This window comes from Perca fluviatilis, chromosome 21, assembly GCF_010015445.1.
Source record: "Perca fluviatilis chromosome 21, GENO_Pfluv_1.0, whole genome shotgun sequence".
Taxonomy (NCBI): Eukaryota; Metazoa; Chordata; class Actinopteri; order Perciformes; family Percidae; genus Perca; species Perca fluviatilis.
The window spans coordinates 6303689-6324855 of record NC_053132.1 but is presented as its reverse complement, the minus strand read 5'-3'; the positions used below and the strand labels follow the sequence as shown (position 1 = coordinate 6324855).

The 21167-nt window shown below is 40.8% G+C and overlaps 1 protein-coding gene across 10 annotated transcripts in view; it reads left to right on the top strand.

Moving 5' to 3' along the window:
• The first annotated feature begins 5569 nt into the window (after positions 1-5569).
• LOC120551161 (rho GTPase-activating protein 44-like) overlaps positions 5570-21167 on the top strand; it is a 44734-nt gene continuing 29136 nt past the window's right edge. For 5 of the 10 annotated variants that reach the window (XM_039788370.1, XM_039788368.1, XM_039788374.1 and 2 more), the window contains exons 1-10: positions 5572-5676; positions 8227-8266; positions 9108-9227; positions 10574-10650; positions 12712-12823; positions 13954-14030; positions 16992-17109; positions 17913-17981; positions 18069-18150; positions 20364-20491. In XM_039788370.1, the coding sequence (XP_039644304.1) occupies positions 5615-5676; positions 8227-8266; positions 9108-9227; positions 10574-10650; positions 12712-12823; positions 13954-14030; positions 16992-17109; positions 17913-17981; positions 18069-18150; positions 20364-20491 (885 nt within the window). In that variant the 5' untranslated portion in view covers positions 5572-5614. Of the gene's footprint in view, positions 5677-8226; positions 8267-9107; positions 9228-10573; positions 10651-12711; positions 12824-13953; positions 14031-16991; positions 17110-17912; positions 17982-18068; positions 18151-20363; positions 20492-21167 lie in introns of all 10 variants that reach the window. The other 5 variants (XR_005637837.1, XR_005637836.1, XM_039788371.1 and 2 more) reach the window with 3 other exon arrangements.

The window sequence follows — 21167 nt, the reverse complement described above, 5'->3', positions numbered from 1 at the left end:
CAATTTCGGCTCCTACTGATCACAAAAACAATGTAATCGAGGAAAACAAACAAGTAAACTCTTATTTTGTCTTGTGTTCTAAATTGACATTCGCACTTTTGCCCCTTCCGAAGACTAAACTCACTCAGCCAACATTTGAATATATTTTTTATATTATTTATTTTAATAAGGTAAGGTAATAAGGTGTTTTCACTGTTGATTTGTTTAACTGTTTCACTGTGTTATGTTCAATAATTGCAACATCTTTCCAAAAGTCAACGAGTAATCCTGTTAAATAATTGTGATTATGAATTTTTAGTGATTAGGATTGGTGATTCCCTCAGTATTTCTTTCTCTCCACCCCTGCCAACTTGCACACATCCAAAGAAAACAACAACAGACACAGCATAGTTTACCGGCTGGTAGCATGCAGCTAAAGACACATGTTAATGTTAGCCTAGCGGTAGCTGGAAAATCCTCTTGCTTCCCTGAAGTCATCGGTGTGGCAACAGTTTGCCTTCCCTGTGAGTGAGTTATGTAAACAAACAACGAAGGTAAAGTTGTTGGCTCCGACGAGACTCCATTGTGCTTTCAGGTGCACTTTGTTAAGCTAATGGTGCATTCAATTGTGCCTCCGAAACGCTGAGAAACTCAAACTGTTGTTGCTAAGTTCCCTTCTGCTATCTAGTGGCTTTTATTGTGGCACTGTCATCCCATTTTTTTTTTTTTTTATTGAAAATTGAATTGAATTGACAACTTAAAATCGAAAGTCAAATTGAATCATGGTTTGGAGAATCGTGACACCCCTATCATGTACGTAAATGGGCTGGACATAATATTAGAAACACATACGACCTCAATAATAAACATTATCACCTTTCTGACAGTTTCAGCAAAAACTGAAAATTTATAACTTTTGTAAAATGGCAGATCTGTTGTGTTGGATTGCATTAGATAGCACTGCTTTATAAAGTGTGTATCTTCATTAAGCTATCAGTGTTTCCCACGGAATTAGATCATATTTGTGGTGGTAGCTGACCCGGAGGTGGGGGGGGGTCCACGCGTGGAAAGAGGTGCAGAATTCTTATATTAATTGTACTGCAAATATTTTTGGCAACTTTGTATAACAGCTTAAATAGACAAGCTGCCCACAGTCCCATCCTCATGGCTATAAGGGTGCAGGGGCAGTTACAGCACACTATGTAATCTTTCAACACACACAAAAAAACACATACATTTGCTCTTTGACAAAAAAAAAGACACCACAAGTTGTAATTCTGTTTAACAGCCGGATGCTGTTCATGCTGTATATGTTGTTAACTTGTTGAACACTTGAACATTAACAAAATTGAAAACAAAATTTGAGAGCAGATACAGCAGTATGTGGCAGTCAACATTGATTGTGTGGCAGGCCGCCACAAAGATATCAATGTATGGGAAACACTGCTAGTGCACAGCTATTCATTTCCTCGCAGTAACCAAATGTGACTGTATACACTCCTCAGGGTCGACTGCCAGGCTTGCAGTCTTGGTGCGTCAGTTTCTGAACAGAGGAAGCGGCCTTTGAACCCTTTTTAGGCTCTCTTTTCAAAGAGAGCTGAGTCATTTTACAAGAAGAACCATGTGTTTTCTCACCAGCTCTCTTTCCAAATCTTCTCAAAAGATTTATCCCTGTAAAACCCCTTTTCACACATCGATTATCTTCTATCGTCTTCTCTCCCGCTGCTTCTGTGTTCTTCATCACTGCCTCGCCTCCTCTCTCTCTTCTCTCTGTGCCGGTGGGAATCCCGGGTGTGACGACAGAAGCTGATGCTGCAGTAGAGTCCTGACTCGGCTGCTGAGGCTTTGATTCGGGATGCTTTAGCGCCCTTGATGTGTCAAACAAGTAACAAAAAGCTGCAGAGAGAGAGGAGACAGATGGAGCATATTCCAATTATATTCTTGATAGAGTCTTTTTTCCCCCTTTTTTTCTGACTCAAAAGCGACCATAAATAATGTTCCGTTTCTTGCGAGTGTTTGCTTTTGTCCCCTCTGATTTTGATCTTTTTCCTAAAATATGAACCATGTGTTGTTCCGCCTCTCCCTTCCTCAGCTGTGACCTCCCGTCATTCTGCGTTATGACGTCCAAATCCCCTGAGGGGAAACGTCAGCACAACAATATTAACAGCTGACCTTCTCCTCTCCTAACACGTGCAGACATGCAGAGACTCTGCCAAACACGGGGAAATGTTGTCTGCATGCATGCTTTATTTAAAAAAAGAAACATTTTTCAGGCACAGCGAGACGAAAAGGAACATTAAAAGCTTTTAGTTGAAGATATTAATGGTTTAAAATGCATACTACTTTACAAAATTGTCTATTTTTTACATCAGAATAGTGTGCCCTGTGTGTGAATATGTGCTCTGATAGCCACTGTGTGCACACATTCTCTAGTATGTGACATTCATGCATCCAGCAGCACTGCAGGTACATTATGCTGCTGCAGCTACAGCTTTAAAATACAGTTAACGTTACATTCATACGTTCTCGAATCTTGCCTCCTGCTGGTAATTGAGGACATGACAATTCAAACTCGAGACATCATGAATCGTCTGCAGACGTTATTGTGTTCTGTTATTATGCAGGTACATTTGCAAATATAATACAAGCAGGATTTTGAGGTTAAGAAAAAGTCAGAGAGGATTCGTCGTCAGGATGGAAAAAAACAGCTGACAGCGGGTTGTTTTAGCTTGTGTTAAAGCCTTGTTTATTATACCTGTCTGTGTCTGTGTGTGTGTGTGTGTGTGTGTGTGTATGTGTGCAAAATGGGAAACAGTCCTTTGCATTGTGAGCATGTTTGGATTACTTGTGTTTGTCTGAGTGTGTGTGTGTAAGAGCAGCACTGGTGTCGAATAACCGCTAACCACTCGTGTGTGTGTGTGTGTGTGTGTGTGTGTGTGTGTGTGTGTGTGTGTGTGTGTGTGTGTGTGTGTGTGTGTGTGTATCATTATCCCCTCGTAGTTAAATTCACTGAGCCAGTAAATCTTGCTTGCTTGCTGTCCTTGTTGTCAGAGAGGAAATGGATCCAGAGTCGGTGATTTACTTCAAACCAGCCGTGATTTGCACACAGTGTGTCAGAAATAAATTAAGGTTAAATCAACATACAGAGACGGAGCCTTTGTGACTGTGCTAACAGAAACAGTCATTCTGCTAAAGCTATACACACACTCACAAAGCCACACAGATAAAGACTAGATTAAATCCTCTTTCTATCGATCTAATGCAGGTGGCTGTTGATGTCGGTTGGTGCACCACTTTGGTTCAGACTGAAATATCTTAACAACTGTTGGATAGATTGCCATGAAAGTTTGTACAGACATTTACGCTCCCTAGAAGATGAATCCTACTGACTTTTAGGAGGACTTTTTCTCTAGCGCCACCATGAGGTTTTAAGTGAAATATCTTAACAACTATTGGATGGATTGTCATGCAATTTGGTGCTCACATTCACGTTCCCCTCAGGATGGACACACTTTGATTAAGTGCTTATTAACTTTCTTGTTTCCTCTCTGATCCATCATCAGGTCTAATGTTAAAGGTCCCATGGCATGAAAATTTCACTTTATGAGGTTTTTTAACATTAATATGCGTTCCCCCACTCTGCCTATGGTCCCCCAGTGGCTAGAAATGGTGATAGGTGTAAACCGAGCCCTGGGTATCCTGCTCTGACTTTGAGAAAATGAAAGCTCATATGGGCCAATCAGGAATCTTCTCCTTATGAGGTCATAAGGAGCAAGGTTACCTCCCCTTTCTCTGCTTTGCGGCTGTTAGGATGAATATCTGTGTGGTCTTAATTTTCAGCCATGAGAGAGAGAGAGAGACATCATGGCTTTTCAAATGCATATTTTGTTTGCAAAAGTGCCAGTTGGTCAAGGCCACACCCCCACCCTCCACCTTGCCCCCTCTCTCCTCCTCAATAGCTACAGACACAGAAATGGCACATCCTAAGGAAAGCTCATTGTGGGACTGGCTCTAGTGGCTGTAATTCTGCACCAAGGCTGAATTTCGGGAAAAAAAAAAAAAAAAAAAAAAAAAAAACAAAAAATAAAAAAAAAAAAAAAAAAAAAAAAAAAAAAAAAAAAAAAAAAAAAAAAAAAAAAAAAAAAAAAAAAATAAAAAAAAAAAAAAAAAGAAAGAGATTCCAGAAACAAAGGGGGGGCCCCTTTTTTTTTTAAGGTTTTCCTTTACATTTTAGGGGGGCGCTCAGGTCTTTTTTAAAATTTTTTTTTTTTTATTATAAGGGACCAAAACTTTTTTTAAATTTTTTAACACTAAGGCCTATATAAAAGAGACTTCAGATACAGTATTAGGGGACCACTAAGGTCTATATAAAAGAGACTTCAGATACAGTATTAGGGGACCACTAAAGGTCTATATAAAAGAGACTTCAGATACAGTATTAGGGGACCACTAAGGTCTATATAAAAGAGACTTCAGATACAGTATTAGGGGACCACTAAGGTCTATATAAAAGAGACTTCAGATACAGTATTAGGGGACCACTAAGGTCTATATAAAAGAGACTTCAGATACAGTATTAGGGGACCACTAAGGTCTATATAAAAGAGACTTCAGATACAGTATTAGGGGACCACTAAGGCCTATATAAAAGCATCCAAAGAGCACCATGTCATGGGACCTTTAATGTTCCTTCCTTTTGTAAGCAAACACCTGCAAAATTAACTACATTCCCATCCCATTTTTTCAAGTGTATCTTGGCGTCTACAGGCAGCAGCAGTGAGTTACAAACAGAGAAGGTATAACACAAAATATCCAACCTCAACCGGTAGCTAATTTGTTTTTTTTAGGGGGCTAAAACTTTTTGTTTTCCATGGGTTTGAAACTTCAACTCTTAATATAGTATATCCTGTTTGTTTTTTTGCTATATTAGTTACACATTGGCTTTGATATTTGTAGTAAAACTATAAACTGAACTACATAATTTATTTGATATTTTACAAAAGCTCGTAATGAACTGAGTCCAAGCTTCAACCACTGCACCGTTTGAGGCAACAGATGGTATTTGACGGTCAAAAGATTCATTTTTGGGTGGATTAATACGCAGAAAGGCACCACACAGTGCTGAAATAGCAGCATTAGCTAAGAGCTTTGTGTAAAAAAAAAAAAAAACACATACTGTATCATGCTGAGGCTCACAGCCGAACAGACACCAGCCGTGGAAAGAAATGAGCTTTTCCTTTTTGTCCTCCTGCTTCCAGCTGTTCCGCTTCAGCCAGATGAATAATAATAATCAGCCATGAGAAATAAGGTGTGTGACGTGTGTCTGTCTGTGTGTGTTTTGTTGGGTTTAAAATATCAGGATCAAACTGTCTTTTATGTTTTATATCCTTTTCTTAATGGCAAACATGTTTTTCTGCAGTCCAGCCTGTTGACAGACATGAATGTATAGCAGCGATAACAGATTGGTGGGTGATGAGAGAAAGAGTGAAAGAACGAGATCAGCAGGTCTCATTCTTCAGGCTGCCCTCCTGCCTCACGCCCTCTTCCTCCTCCCTCTGTCACTTCACTTTCCTCCTCTTATTGTCGCTCGGCTCCTGCCTGTAAACAGGTGCTTTGCCTGCTGTTAGCAGGGGGGATGTGGAAGAGAAAGCTGCAGATCAGCAGGACTAGATCCTTAGGCAGGAACCGCACGCCTCTGTAAGTCCAGCGGGAACCGCAAGGGTGTTTTTATTCTCAACTAAATGTAAATGTAAAGTCTGTCTGTGTCAGGATTCAGTCTGAGAGGATGAGCTGTCTGTGTTGTTCAGGAAGTGAGTTTCGTATGTTTTTGATTCTCAAAAACTGATAAATAAGCCTGTTTGCTCCTGCTAAAATGAAGGGTTTGGATTCATTGCACCTGCACTTTATAGCATGTTTTGCAGTTTTGCAAAGAATTAATTATAATTGAATTTCTTGTTTGGTTTGATTTTCTAAAAAGGCAGCTTTTATAAGGCCTCTGCCCAATCAGATCAGAACTGTGCTGTGCTGTTTGTAGATATGCTTCTTTTATCCCGTTTTTAACTCTCTTTAAATGTATGTGTGAGTATATCTAATCTATTTTAATTATCCTATAATTAATCCTAACTTATAGGAATTATTTCCGGGAAATTACCCAGAAGATTATTAGGAAATTACGGTAAAATAAAGTGTAAGCTTTGTTACCAGATGCAGCATTATTTAAAAAGAGAGTAAGTCGTCAAACAGTTGTTGGACGGATCTTCCTATATTTTTTTATTTAACCTTTATTTAACCAGGTAGGCCGCTGAGAACAGGTTCTCATGTTTGCAACGGCGACCTGGCCAAGAAAGGCATAAGCGTGCATGACAACATACAGTTTCACATTCAATACGGTATAAGAATACAGAATACAATAGGCTACATAAACCTAATGAATTAAAGTGGTCTATAACTGACCTGTAAAGCATGTGGATTAATCCGCCGCTGAAAATAGTCCCCAACAAATGCAACTTTCCTCCTGTTTGAGTAACAGCAACATTGTAATTTTGAGCATGTTAGCATTTAGCTCGTACAGTAGCACTGCTGTACAGCCTCACAGAGCTGCTAGGGTTGCAGACTCCCGTTTCATGATAACTGTTTAATTACATTGTCTGGAAGTTAATCAACAAGCTCTCTCATATTTTCATCTAGTTTAGAGTCCGAGCTTCATCATACTTAGCCAAGTAATTCCATTAACTTATTGTTGTGTGCAGTGAGATTAGCTTTCATGTGGTGGATTAAACATTAATTAGCTTTAATTGTGTTAATGTTGAGTCGATGTGACACGATGTGCCCTGCTATGATATGAACTTCCACGACTACCTTCGAAGTCACTGTTCCATTATCTTTAATGTGACTATTATCGCCACTGTTCATCACACCCCCAACCGGCCCGTCAGACACCGCCTACCAAGAGTCTGGGTCTGCCGAGGTTTCTTCCTAAAAGGGAGTTTTTCCTCGCCACTGTCGCAACAGCCACTGCTAATGCTTGCTCTTGAGGGAATTGCTTTAATTGTTGGGGTTTTGGAGTTTATAGAGTGTGGTCTAGACCTACTCTATCTGTAAAGTGTCTCGAGATAACTCTTGTTATGATTTGATACTATAAATAAAATTTAATTTAATTGACTGCTGAGGTAACGTTGTGAAACAGTTAATTCAATACTGTAAATTTAATTTAATAAAGTTTTATTCATGACAAATTTGCCTCAAAGGGAAAAGCAGGAAAAGAAAAAAAACACGTCACACCAACTCTTCAACAGGGATAAAAGGGAGAAACTTGAGGCAAAGGGCGAGAGCAGGATCCCTTTTCCAGGACAGATAGGCATGCATTTGGTGTCATATAGATTGTTGTTGATCTCAACATCCAAAAATCATCCTGAGTGACATTCAAGCTCTTTTTTTCTGTCAGATTTCCAACCTGAGACCAGGGGCGAGCCAGACGTTGTTAACATTTGGGGCTCATGCTCCATTTACGGCAGCTATATACACTATTTTTCAAACCATTTGAGATAATAAGATGCCTAAAAATCTGTGCATCATTTGGGGAAAAACATGAAAGTTAAAAATCTAGAAACGAATCATCTCGGAATTAAGGCCGAGATCCTGTTTGTCATTCTGAAACCAAAACACAACAAATGTTCAGGATGACTAATTTTTCACTCCTGACACCTAAAGAGAGGGGAACGAATGAGGTTACTGTGTTTAAGCTGCATAACATAGGTAGAGTAGGTGGTCGGCCTAACAGCATTACTTATCTTGAAACCTATTTTCAGTAGAGTTTACAGAATGAACGGTGATATTTCCCCAGTAATAGAACTTTTGTTTCATTTCATTTTCCGGTCGAGTCAGAGAAACTGAGAGGAAATGACAGATGAAGATGAAGTTATTTGGGTTTTTTTGAGAAAACATTTGGGGCTGGAGCCCCACAAGCCACCCTTCCCGCTCCGCCCCTGCCTGAGACTATGTAGTTTTTCCTCTTTATTAGCTCGAGCCCCTTGAAACAGTTGAAATATGAACATTACTTATTTTAGCTCCAGGCTGCAACTGCAATATCATTTATTATTTGTTCAGCAAATGGTGTAATTACATTGATTGAGTAGTAGCCTATATGTGTATATGTTGCCCAGTTCCCTCTGCAAAAAGTTATGTAATTACGCAATTCCCCCATCCACCCTAACAGCCTTCTCTTTTTCTTCTTCTCTTGTCTTCCAGGGCTGAAAAAACAGAAGTATTAAGTGAAGATCTACTACAGGTAATAATCAATTAAGCGTGTCTTTTTGAATGATGTTTGCTGCCTCTCACAGGAAAAAGAAAATCATCATCAGCTCAAAGTATTCAGTGTGCATGAAATTACTTTTTCAAATGGCTTTCTGAACTGCCTTCAGGCGACGTTAATGAGCGCTGAAATTGAACCTCTTTGTGAGACAAAAGGCCGAACGTCCCCGCTGATTGACTCGGAGTGCGGCACTGTAATTGATCAGCGACGTCGGTTCCACTGAGTTGGGTTAATAATGAAATGAGAAGCATTTAAGTGAGACAGGTAATGGTGTCGTATGAGCCTCGGCCCTTTTTTTGAATCCAGGCAGACAGGATGTATGTATGCATGTGCCTGTCTGTAACTGACTTGATTGAGGATGTCCCGAAACGTACCTAATCTGTGCACGAGTACGTGCTATCTTGTCTCATGTCTTTTCTTTTAAGGCTGCAACGAATGATTTTTGACATAGTTAATTAAGCTGTTGATTTTTTTCTCAATTAATGGATTAGTTGTTTGGTTTATAAAATGTCAAAAAATTGTGAAAAATGTGGATCAGTGTTTCCCAAAAGCCCAAGATGACGTCCTCAAATGTCTTGTTTTGTTCACAACTCAAAGAAATTCAGTTTACTGTCACAGAGGAGAGAAGAAACTAGAACAATATTCACATTTAACAAGCTGGAACCAGAGTGTGACTCAAACCTTTTTCTTTATAAGAAAAAAATGACTCAAACCGTTTAATCGATTATTAAAATAGTTTGCGATTAATTTAATAGTTGACAACAAATCGATGAATCGATTAATCTTTGCAGCTCGCTTTTCTTTCTTTCTGTGTCAGGTGGAGAAACGTCTGGAGCTGGTCAAGCAGGTTTCCCACAGCACACACAAGAAGTTGACCGCCTGTCTGCAGGGCCAGCAGGGCGTGGACGTGGACAAGAAGTCTGTCAGGTCGCCCTCGGTGAGAAGCAACCCGCAAAACATTTAAATAAAGGCCTCCGCCAAGGCCAAACGCCCTGTCTCAAAATGTAACAAAAGGGAAAAATAAATTGTGTATCCGCACCATGATTCAGATCCGCTCCAAGAATGTAATGGGTTCTTCACTGGCACTTGCGACACCTTTCAACCAAATTCAATGAAAATCGGGCTGGTAGTTTTTTCAGTAATCCTGCTGACAGACACATGGGGATTGAGTACCCAGGGCCCTCATTTAATGAGGGCCCAAAAAGATGCTAAAATGAATAGCTGTGGATGTGTGGAGGGGCCCATAGAGAATGCCCAGAATTTTGTGCTATACGCCCCTGGACAAACAGACAAACGAACGGACCGACCTGAACACACAGGGTACAGCCCATGTCCTTTATTTGATAGCTCCTAGACTTGTTCTGTTCTTGCTCGGTGAAGGCCGTCTCAAAGCTCTTATTTCTGGACCGAGGAGCGAGCATCGAGGAGGGATCATCAAGAGTTGCATCTCATGTCGCTTAAATTGCCTCCTCGACTCCTCCACTTGCCTCCCTTCCTCGCGTCTTAGTCCCCTCCCACCAAGGAGGCACAGGAAATCATCGGAGGTGAGAGGCGACGAGCAAATGTGTTTTAGAGGGTTGAGGCGTCCTTTCCTCTATGAATTCGTCAGCTGCTTGGGCGGGGTTAGCAACTCCTTCAGCTGCACAGCTTCCTTGAAGGCTGCTCTTGTGTATCCTCGCCTATAGCTCCTCCATGATCCCTCCTCGATGCTCGCTCCTCGAGGCAGAAATAAGAGCTTTGAGACGGCCTTCACCAAGGAGGGACAGAACCACATTTCCTTGGTTCCTCTCTCCTCCCATGATTTCTTTCGCGTCTCTCCCGTGCCTCCTTGGTGGGAGGGACTAAGACGCGAGGAAGGGAGGCAAGTGGAGGACTTGAGGAGGCAATTTAAGCAACATGAGATGGCAGCGATAATCTCCTTGATGGAGGTTAGGAAAGTGTCAGTGGTAGGAGCAGCTAAGGCTGGCTGGGGAAAAGTGAGAACGACAAGCTTAATGTAAAATGTGATTTAAAAAATAAATTATGTTAATTGCAAAGCATCTCCTTCATCCCGGTTAACAGCACACAAATTTATGATAGCCATCGGTTTGAGAGAATAAAAGCATTTGTCCTTCAGGTTTGTGTCTTTGTGTGTGTGTCCTGCAACATGTCTGTTTGTTTTTTTTCGTCTGTGTGGTTCATTTCACTTGTTTTTCCAGTGTTGCGTGACACATTTAGCAGACTGGCTGACTCATCGATCGTTTGTGCGTTTGTGTGTGTGTTTGTTTGTGTGATTCTGCGCAGAAGAAGCTTCCTCTTACAACACTAGCACAATGTTTGGTGGAGGGGGCGGCTGTGCTCGGGGACGAGTCTCTACTAGGGTGAGTACGCACTGAAACAGGCACGCGCGCACACACACACACACACACACACACACACACACACACACACACACACACACACACACACACACACACACACACACACACACACACACACACACACACACACACACACACACACACACACAGACAGTGACAGGAAAAGGAATGTTTTTATCACCCAGAACTGATTTTACATTCATGTCCAGACATACAGTCAGATGAGGACAAACCTTATTTTTTACTGTAAAATGTGAACTACTTTATTTATTTTTTTATTCAACCTTTATTTAACCAGGAAAGCCTTTTTACACAGTGGCCCTGAGAGCTCAACACACTGCAACTTGACAGAACATATAGAGACAAAATGATAAACAGCTGATGAAAACACAACTCATTTAGTCTCACTTTGTCTCACGCGACTTTTATCTATTTGCATGTATCATGTTTCTTTGTGTGGGTTATTAAGTTGGAGTATATTGAGCTCTCTGTGCCATCGCTTCATTAAGATTAAACAAGGTCTGGATGACAATTAAAAAACCTTTGGAATAAATTTTTAAACTCTTTTGCAAACACAAAAGCATCTGCACATATAAATCATCCGGTTGTGTTTTTTATTTCAGATTCAGAAAAACACAGGAAATAAAAAGCTTTTATGTGCACGTGTTGATGTAGTGAGTTACACTGTGTTACATCACCTCGCTGCATGAATTTATGTAAAGGCATCACTGTTGTTTGTAAGAGTTTTGAAAGAGAGTTGCATAAATATCAGCAGCTCATAAGGAAATCGTTGTATTATCCTCCAGGAGAACTGTGGTAGAGAAAACCTCACATTGTGACTTTATTTGTTCATTTGACAGGGACAGTGTTCCTTAATCAGCAGCAAAGTAACTAACTGTAAATGAGCCAAAGTTAGCTCAGCAGGCTAATTTTCATCTGTTGTCCCTGGCCAGTTTGAAAATGGCAACCTAAAAAAAATAAAATACAATAAAATGACTTAAGACAGTCAGCATGTAAAAACAACATACACAGACCAACATTCAAACAGGCACAATGCACAACAACAAGTAACGAACACAACACGTCACACAGACAGCAACAAGACACGAAAAAATCTGCAGACAGGCAGCCAAAGTCACCAGGTCCAGTCAGCAGTCTAATGTGCACATATCTGATTATTAAAAAGTTCTTCAGCTGACCAGTAAAAGAACGATAAGTATTAACTTCTCTTATCTACATTGGCAACTTTAAAGAGCTCAAGATTCTACCAATCTTTAATATAAATAAGTTCCAAACTTGTGTTTTTTTTTGCACCAGCCAGCTTCCATTTCAATAATACAAATATTTACATCTCCCAAAGTTCCATACTAGGCTCTGTCATTTCTCTGATACAGAGGAGCTCAGCTATGGGACAGGTATATTAACACTGCATTTCACTCAACTTCTGTCAAGAATTATAAAAAGAGGCTTAAGGTCTGATTAACCAAACTTAACTATCCGTATTGATCTGAACTATTCATATCACATTTAGTTTGGCCTTGCTGTCTGTCATTTCTACTTACACATACACACATCAGTCCACATAACCTCATTTTATCTATATTATTGTAATTTATTTTATGCCTTTGATGTTTACGTAGCCAACCTTATGCTTTTATTTTATTTTTATATATTTTTTATAATTCAGTGCTTGATTTGTTGTTTTTTGTTTAGGACACTTGTAATTGTTCATTACCTATATAATTCCTGTCTTCCTTAGGTGAGACTCCTTCTATACGCCCCTAGGGGTTTTCTTAATCTCACCTGCACAATCTTTATTTTTTTATTATTTAACTTTTTTGTGTTATTGTTGTCCTGACTTTATAGTGCAAAGTAAACAAATAGAAGATATATATTCAGCCTTTAGATGCTGTTACAGAGAACACTGACTGACCAAAAGCACTTCTTGGAGTGGGAATGATCCAGTCCCCTCTTGTTGTACCTCTGTTAACCTGAGCGCCTGACTCGTGCTCTTTGTTTGATTTGTTCACTGATGATTTCTGGTCCTGTGGTCTGTTGCAGGAAGATGCTGAAGCTCTGCGGCGAGACGCAGGAAAAACTCGCTCACGAGCTCATCTTGTTCGAGCTCACCATCGAGAGGGACGTCGTCGACCCTCTCTACGACCTCGCGGAGGTACGGAAAGCGCACTGTGTGAAGGCCTGTGTCATTAATGGACTCAAATCAAACTAACTAGTGCTTTCCTCTGCAAATTAAAATCCAAGTATAGTTTGTTGTGTATGCTGTGTGGACTAGCAGTCCAGTCTCATGACAGTTCGTGAAATGGTCACGTTATTGAATCTATCGATTTGTGTACTGAACATCTTAATGTCGTTATTTTTCGTGTGGTGAGCACGAATTTTAAAGTAAAGTATTTCAATGGGAAGCATGTTTCGTGATCACAGAACGATGACGGTAGCGAGTAGTATTGATAAGGTGAAAATCTGCGCAGGGAGGTTGGTCGGGGTGGTGGACGGGTCAAACAACACTGGACTTTCACCCCGGAGACCGGAGATCGCGTCCCTCGTGTTGCAGTTCCTTTCTCTTCCTAACCACAACCGTCCCGTTGTTGTTGGCGTCTCCGGCGTGTGACGGTTCCTTTCCCCGTTGTTATTTTCCTAACCACAACCGTCTCGTTGTTGTGTCCGGCGTGTGGCGATTCATGTCCCCGTTGTTGCGTGCCACAGAGACCGCGGATCGTGTCCCTGCGCCCGGGGCTCGCGTCCCGCGTGTGGCGGTCCGTCCCTTTGTTGTCGCCGGCGTGTGGCGTTTCATTTCCCCGTTGTTGCGTCCCCCAGAGCAGCCCAGTGTCATGGCAGTTCGTGAAATGGTCACGTTCGAAAATCGTGACCTATACACAGAATAATCGCGAAAATCGTGACCTGTACACAAATCAATACATTTAAATAACGTGACCATTTCACGAACTGGCCTGGGACCGGGTTGGGACTAGCCAGACCCTTCTCTGCCAGCGCTGTGGACGAAGGTCTGGCAATGCGAGACTAGACCCAGACTAATCAAAACGTGAGGGTTAATAAGAGACAAGGTTGATTTGAGCTCTTTAATAGTTCCTGAAACTTCTCAGAAAAACCTGCACTGTACGTTTGTTTAATACAGGACATACTGAACATGATTACTCTGTACATTAGCCAGTAAAAGAATCTTCACGAGACCAAGAAACAGGTGCGAAGCCTCTGACAATGCCGAGTCTGTTTCCTCTTTCACGCCAACAACCAAACAAACAACCCTCTGCTCCGTCCTCTCAGGTGGAAATCCCAAATATCCAGAAACAAAGGAAACATTTAGCGAAGCTGGTCCTGGACATGGACTCAGCGCGCACACGGTGAGTCCCTTACTACAGGTACGTGTTATAAAAGAGGCTGTGATGTGATGTGAGAAACTCCATCCCCTGTGAGTGGACTGGTCCTGAAGCTTCCCACTGAATGCCACTGGGATTTCATTACACACAGTGAAGTTGTAACCATGAATGTCTGGAGTATGAAAACATTTCGTAATGCATATTTCATTAGTTTTGCTTAAGGCGAGACAACAGAAAACCACACTTTTTTTTTTAATGCACTGCAATGATAGCCTGGTCCTACCAGACTCTGGTCCATCTCATTGGTCCAGAGAGTCTGGCATCTCTCCATTAACAGGTGTTAACTTCCTTGAAGGCGGGTACTCTGTTGAAGTTTAAAACTATTGGATCTGCCCAGAGCCACTCTGGATCTGCCAGAACCAATCGCTAACGTTTGGTCGTGAGCATCGCTAGCGTTAGCCTTAGCCAACTCCTTCACCGCTAACGGAGCGAGCTGGAAAATCAAACTTTTCCCAAACCCTGTGGGGAGGAGGGCCACGACATCACGGCCACCAACAAAACTCAGCAAAGATTGTTCTCGCTCGGGCTTTAACTTCTGGATATTCGGCAGCGTTGCCACAACGGACCGAATGGCTTCGCTCGCATCTTTCTAGCGCACGTCCACAACGTCATCGTTCTCAGCCACTCCCTCTGTTCTGATTGGACTGCCAAATATTTGGCCGGAGGAAACCCAAGAATATACCGCAAACCCAGAAGGAGTACTGAAGGAAAATGAAAACTGAGTAGGAGGGCGGAGCCAGGCTACTGCAATGTAGAGATGTAGATTTCTCCTAAAATTCACCAAAAGTTAGCATTAGATAATGTCTCAATTGCATATTTAAACATAACAATTCAGAGAACTTGTAGTACAAAAACAAAGAATTGTCTTCTTAATTATTGGTTGATTTTGTTTTCCCATATTCAACCGTAGTGTCTCCCCTTAAAGCCATAGTGCGTAGTTTCTGTCGCCCCCATGAGCAATTCTAAGTAATGACAACAAAGCTGTCGGCACGTCCACATGATACAAGCCTTCCATGATCGCGCACCCCCCCCACGCCCCCTTCACACAGTTGCTAGTAGCCAAGGAGGACACGGAGGATTAAAAAACATGACAGACTCTTCAGAAGAGGTAACTATCTTCACTCGAGCTTCTGCGCGGGAAAGTCACCGGACGACACAATCTTACAGAGAGAGATGTGTGGAGCTGTTAGTCTTAATTAGCTTTGTAGCAACTCATTTGGCAACGGCTTGAATGTAACGGATGTTCATTAATATCAAAAGTCACACACTAAAGCTAAAGGGGATATTTTATATTTGTATTACTGTCAACAAATCCCATGAAACATCCGGCGGAGTTGCGAGCCGGAGGATTAGACTGTAAATCGCCGGTTGTATTATAAAAGTGTTCCCGACACACCTTTAAGTAAACAACACTCGTTATTATAGGCTTTTTTTCTGGCTGTAAAGCTGCAAAACTTTTACCATCTTTCAGTCTTAAATAGGTTGTTATTTTTAAACTTTAGACCTCCTGAATTGTTTGAATCATCACATCGGCACAGATTTCTCTCCTGTCCAATCAGAAGCTGTTTTCTGATGGCAGACGCGTACAATCACCACACTTTCTTTGTGCTGATTCACCGTCGTTTCAGAGCCACTCTGAGCAGTGACACAGAGAGAAAATGTGATTTTCCTCACTGCAGCCCAGTCCGTTTTCTTTAGTGACCCAAATCTGAGACAGTTTTTCCCATCATCCCGCTGTGTGCTGAGCTCCTCTGGCAGCGCGACATATTATCTCCACCCAGAGAGTCTACGCAGACAGAAAGTCAGACAGAGAGTAAAGAGGAGGGATTGAATTAGAAGAGAAAATAGCTTCAGTTAAATTAACTGTATGTTTGTATATATATATATATATATATATATATATATATAGATTGAGATAATCAAGTTTGGTTTTCCATGAGTCATTTTGTTAGTCAGATTTTGTTGTCAATGATTTTCACTCTCAAAAACAAAAGAATTAAGCTGCTGTAGGCAAATAAAAATGTCTTTGTTTAGTTTAACAAGCTGTGTTCAGAATGTGTTAAGAACATGCTCCTACTTCTTAAGCTAAATCAAATATTTAAAAAGCCTCTTGGATCAGCTGGAAAATGCATCATCACAAAGCTGGAAACGGGGCTGTTTTTCTGACACCATGAAAAGTTTTAAAACTTTTTAGGCATACCTGGTTCTCACAGGACAGCGACGCTACAAACATATGATGATCTTATCTCCTATATATAAAGGAGTTAAAATGAGCACAACCTTAAACATCTACAGCCGTAAAATGCCACATACACATTACTGCAGCAGGAATATTAATCCAGAAACATCAGATATAATGGAAACATTTTACTGAAGAATGAGACTTAAAGTGAAATATGCTGATAATACTTGCATACTTTTACTTAGGTCAAGTTTAGAATGCAGGAAAGTTACTCCTCCCAAAAAAAAAAAAAAGGACAGACATCGTTTTTTTATGTGAACTAGCTAAAATTGAGAGTGAGCTTTATTTTTGGTTTTATTGTCCTGTTTACGAGGACTTACAGGATGTACTTTTTACTGAAATTACCTCTATTTGGGAGGATGTCTTCTGGTTGGCTGATTATGAAAAATTTAAATTGTGCTTCTTTTTGTAGCACATTTTATTTGCCAAGCTTGGGAGAGAACACAGAATGTTTTGTTTAGCAATGAGCTGTAAAATGACGTATCATTTTGTGACAATGTAATGAAGTGTTTGAACACTGACCGGGGGACATTTTACTGCGCTACACATTTTGCTGATACATACTTTGACTTCAGTAAGGTTTTGAATGCAGGACTACTTTCAAAGTGTGGTTTTAGTAACTTTACTGAAGAAAGGGATACTATACAAAACCATATTGAAAAGAGGAGTGTTTTTGTTCTCAGGTATTATCAGTCCACAAAGTCTTCAGGACTGTCCAGCAACCTGCAGCCAACGGGAGCCAAGGCCGACCACCTCAGGGAAGAGATGGAGGAGGCAGCCAACCGCATGGAGATCTGTCGAGTCAGTGCTCACTTTTACTCACCCTCAGTTGTGTGCAACACTGTTTATTCCCACAATTATATAAATCGGTGTCTTTTTCAGTCAGCTATTCTTTAATGTAGGGTTAAAGCTGCTCTAATCAATATGTTTACGTAAGAGAATTATCAGTTATTATCTGTGTTGGTCACTCTCCTCCTGTCCTATTATTGAATCTGGCCTAAATATTTGATGGGATGTGAACACAACTGTCTCAAACGGTGAAATATTCCAAGGTTTTCCCTACCATTATAATTTTTAAGCGTGCTTTATGCGTCCGCGTTAAATCTAGGCCGTGGCTACGTTCGTTATTACGTGTAGACACGGACCCTCCTCATTCAAATTCATGACAGAAATGATGATTTCATGTTGATATCAGCTGATAAATCCTCATCCTTACAGGGCAGACCTGAGACAATACAAAAAACAAAAAACAAGTTTAAAAAAAGAAAATGAAGGAAAGTTTTGACACGATCAGATTGACATTTGAACTGATCGGAGGACAGAGCGGGGAAAGATGGAAAATATTTTGTTGCTGGGGCTTCAAGAGCAGCTGTGAGCACAGCTGTGAGGCAATATATATTTTATATTTTTCGCCTGACTGCTTCGGTCCGCTGCTATTCGGACACAAGCGCATTACTTGAAGCTTGACAAGATGGATTTTTTGTGTTATATGTGATCCCGCGATTCTCTTGAATGTCTGCTTTTAAAAAAGCTCTGCTAAACACATTTTAGGTTTTAATTATGACTTATTTTGTTTGTTTTATTTCTTTCTTTGTCTTCACCAGGATCAGCTATCGGCAGACATGTACAGTTTTGTGGCCAAAGAAATGGACTATGCAAGCTACTTCCAGACAGTAAGTACCACATCTCTGCTGCGACTGTGAAGAAACAGAAATGTTGTTGTCGTCCATCACAGACTCTCTGATCTATTTTCTGTCTAGCTGATAGAAGTCCAGGCAGAGTACCACAGGAAGTCATTAGAGCTGCTTCAGAGTGTGCTGCCTCAGATCAAAGCTCATCAGGGTGAGTTTCAGACCAACACTGAGTCTGTGTTTGTCTGTCATCGTGCTCAGGCTCTGCTGCAGTGTCCACGTGTGTCAGTTTGCACGTGTTTAATGAACAATTCGGGGTCCTGTTGTTGAAATGTAGTTTTAATTGAAGCTTTAACATTTAAATTCAACTGTTGCTGACACAGCTTTTACGTATTAAGTCCTCAGCATTAGTGAAGCTCAACAGTGTGGTTCCGGAAGTTAAAATCCTGTTAATTTTCTCCATAAGGAGTTTGATTATCAGCCATAATGTCTACACCATCCGAGGTAGATTGATTAGGAGCTGCGAGATTGTGAAACAAAGGTTTCTGCTCCCGTAGAAGCTAGAAGTCTGAATGAAGTCAACCGTGATTTTATTCGCGATGTCATGGAGAAGTGCTACACCACCCAAAATCCTAAGAGTAACAGCGACGTATCTGATTGTTGGAGCTCGCTGTTACCATGGACAAGTTAACTGAACCCACAAAAATGACTAGTAAGCTGCTACTATTGAAGTCTCTGATTGTTTCTGTACACAGTCTTTTTCAGTTTTCAAAACGTTTTTTTTGCACCGAATCAAAAAGTTTTATTGTCACGATTCATCTCGTAGCTGGTTGGCTTGGTTCCAGACTTAAAACTCTTTATATCAGCATTTAAAGGTCCCATGACATGGTGCTTTTTGGATGCTTTTATATAGGCCGTAGTGGTCCCCTAATACTGTATCTGAAGTCTCTTTTATATAGACCTTAGTGGTCCCCTAATACTGTATCTGAAGTCTCTTTCCCGAAATTCAGCCTTGGTGCAGAATTACAGCCACTAGAGCCAGTCCCACAATGAGCTTTCCTTAGGATGTGCCATTTCTGTGTCTGTTGCTTTAAATGATATTGAGGAGGAGAGAGGGGGGGCAAAGTGGAGGGTGGGGGTGTGGCCTTGACCAACTGCCATGCTTTGCTTGTTTGCAAGCCATGATGTCTCTGTCTTTCTCATGGGCGGGCCTGAGCTTTCATTTTCTCAAAGGCAGAGCAGGATACCCAGGGCTCGGTTTACACCTATCACCATTTCTAGCCACTGGGGGACCATAGGCAGGCTGGGGGAACGCATATTAATGTTAAAAAAACTCATAAAGGGAAATTTTCATGCCATGGGACCTTTAATGAAACGTCAATAGATTAATTGAATGGGAAAATTCACTTCGGGAACCGGAGCCGTTCAAAAAGAGGACGGTCACTGATTAATCCAAGTGAAAGTACTTCTTGACCTTATATCCTTCCTCTTCAGCCAACATGTTTTTAAAATCTCACCTAACATGGAGTATTGTGAATAAATAAGCAACAACCAAAGTTTTATTGTCATTACACGATACAGGATTGCACAATGATTGTTGTGGTTGGTTCGATCCCCGGTCCGGGCGGGCCTTTCTGTGTGGAGTTTGCATGTTCTCCCCGTGTTCGGATGGGTTTCCTCCGGGTGCTCCGGTTTCTTCCCAACCCCAAAAACATGTATGTTAGGTCAGTGCTCCTGTCAGTGCCCCATTGACCAAAAGGCACTAGTAAAAAGACTAGAGTTTGCTCCACGGCAGACCGACAAAAAAACAGGAAATCTTTTCTGTGAAAGAACCAGTGTCTTTCTTACTTTGACAGATACTAGTGTTCATTCAGGACTCCATGGTTCAGAGCAGGGGTCTTCAACGTTTTTTAGGCCAAGGACCCCTTAGCTGAAAGAGAGACAGAGTAGGGACCCCCTACTACTGTACATATATTGTATAAAATTGAGTTGCATGTTAAACTGGGCTGGATGAAAATGAATAGAGATATATTATTTATACATCATGTTATAGTGTGTAAATGAAATGGTTTTCTTTTCACAAATAGGCCAATTTATCTTTCCTAATAAAAGGTTGGAGTCATATTATTGTATATTTTCAGACATATTTGAATTTTTGAAAAAAGAAACTTTCAAAAACATTTTAGACATAATATGGTGGCCCCCCTAGACTTACTCTGAGGACCCCCTGTTGAATATCTCCGGTTTAGAGAGAAAGCTAAATGAGAAAATAGGAAATATATTTGGAGGACCTTAAAGGCCCCAAAAACCTGTTTGTTTTTGGTAACTTTCTGCAGCCTGGGAGAAAATGTTTATCATCTGTAGCTGGTTCTGTATTTCATGCATGTTTTTGTGTGTTTTTATCTGTTTGTGTGTGTTTAACAGAGACCTGGGTGGAGAAGCCGTGCTACGGGAAACCATTAGAGGAGCACTTAGCGCTCAGTGGGAGAGATATTGCCTTCCCCATCGAGGCCTGTGTCACAATGCTGCTGGAGTGTGGCATGCAGGAGGAGGTCAGACTCCGCAGCCAACACAAACTGCATCTATACTCTCTTTTACATGACACACAGTAAACACGTTTACTGAAGAGAAATGTAGCAGAATTAGATGAAGTCACTTGGTTTCCTCAAAGCAGTTTGCTTAAAGCTGAAACAAATAATCCTTGACTGTTTAATTAATGTGTGATGGTAAGAAATGTCCTCATTTTATAATGTTATCAGGCCAGTGAGCCGTGCAGCTTTAATTGCTCGGCCCGTAACGATTGTTTAATGGAGACATATTGAGCGTACGGTACATGTTTTCCACAAACATCTTTATGAGGTTAAAAGAAAAGCACAAATATATCATTATGAATAACTTAATTCCCACTCTACAGTCATTAGACGCGATGCGGTGATGGTTAAACGTTATGGATAATGTTTTGGGATGTGGTGCAGAGAAATATTTGTTGATTTCATCTAAAGCTCTACGGCAACAATCGGAGAAATTTCTACTGGAACTTCTCTAACAAACGATCCACAAGGATTTCACCTAATGATAGACAAAGATATCTACTCTGTGAAGTAAAAATTTACCATGAATGTGAACGCACTATAGCTTTAAGTTTAATTTTTAGTATTACATTATACTAGTTTAGTATTTTAAATCAAAATACGGGAAAAACACTTGTGAAAAATCACCAAATTCCTT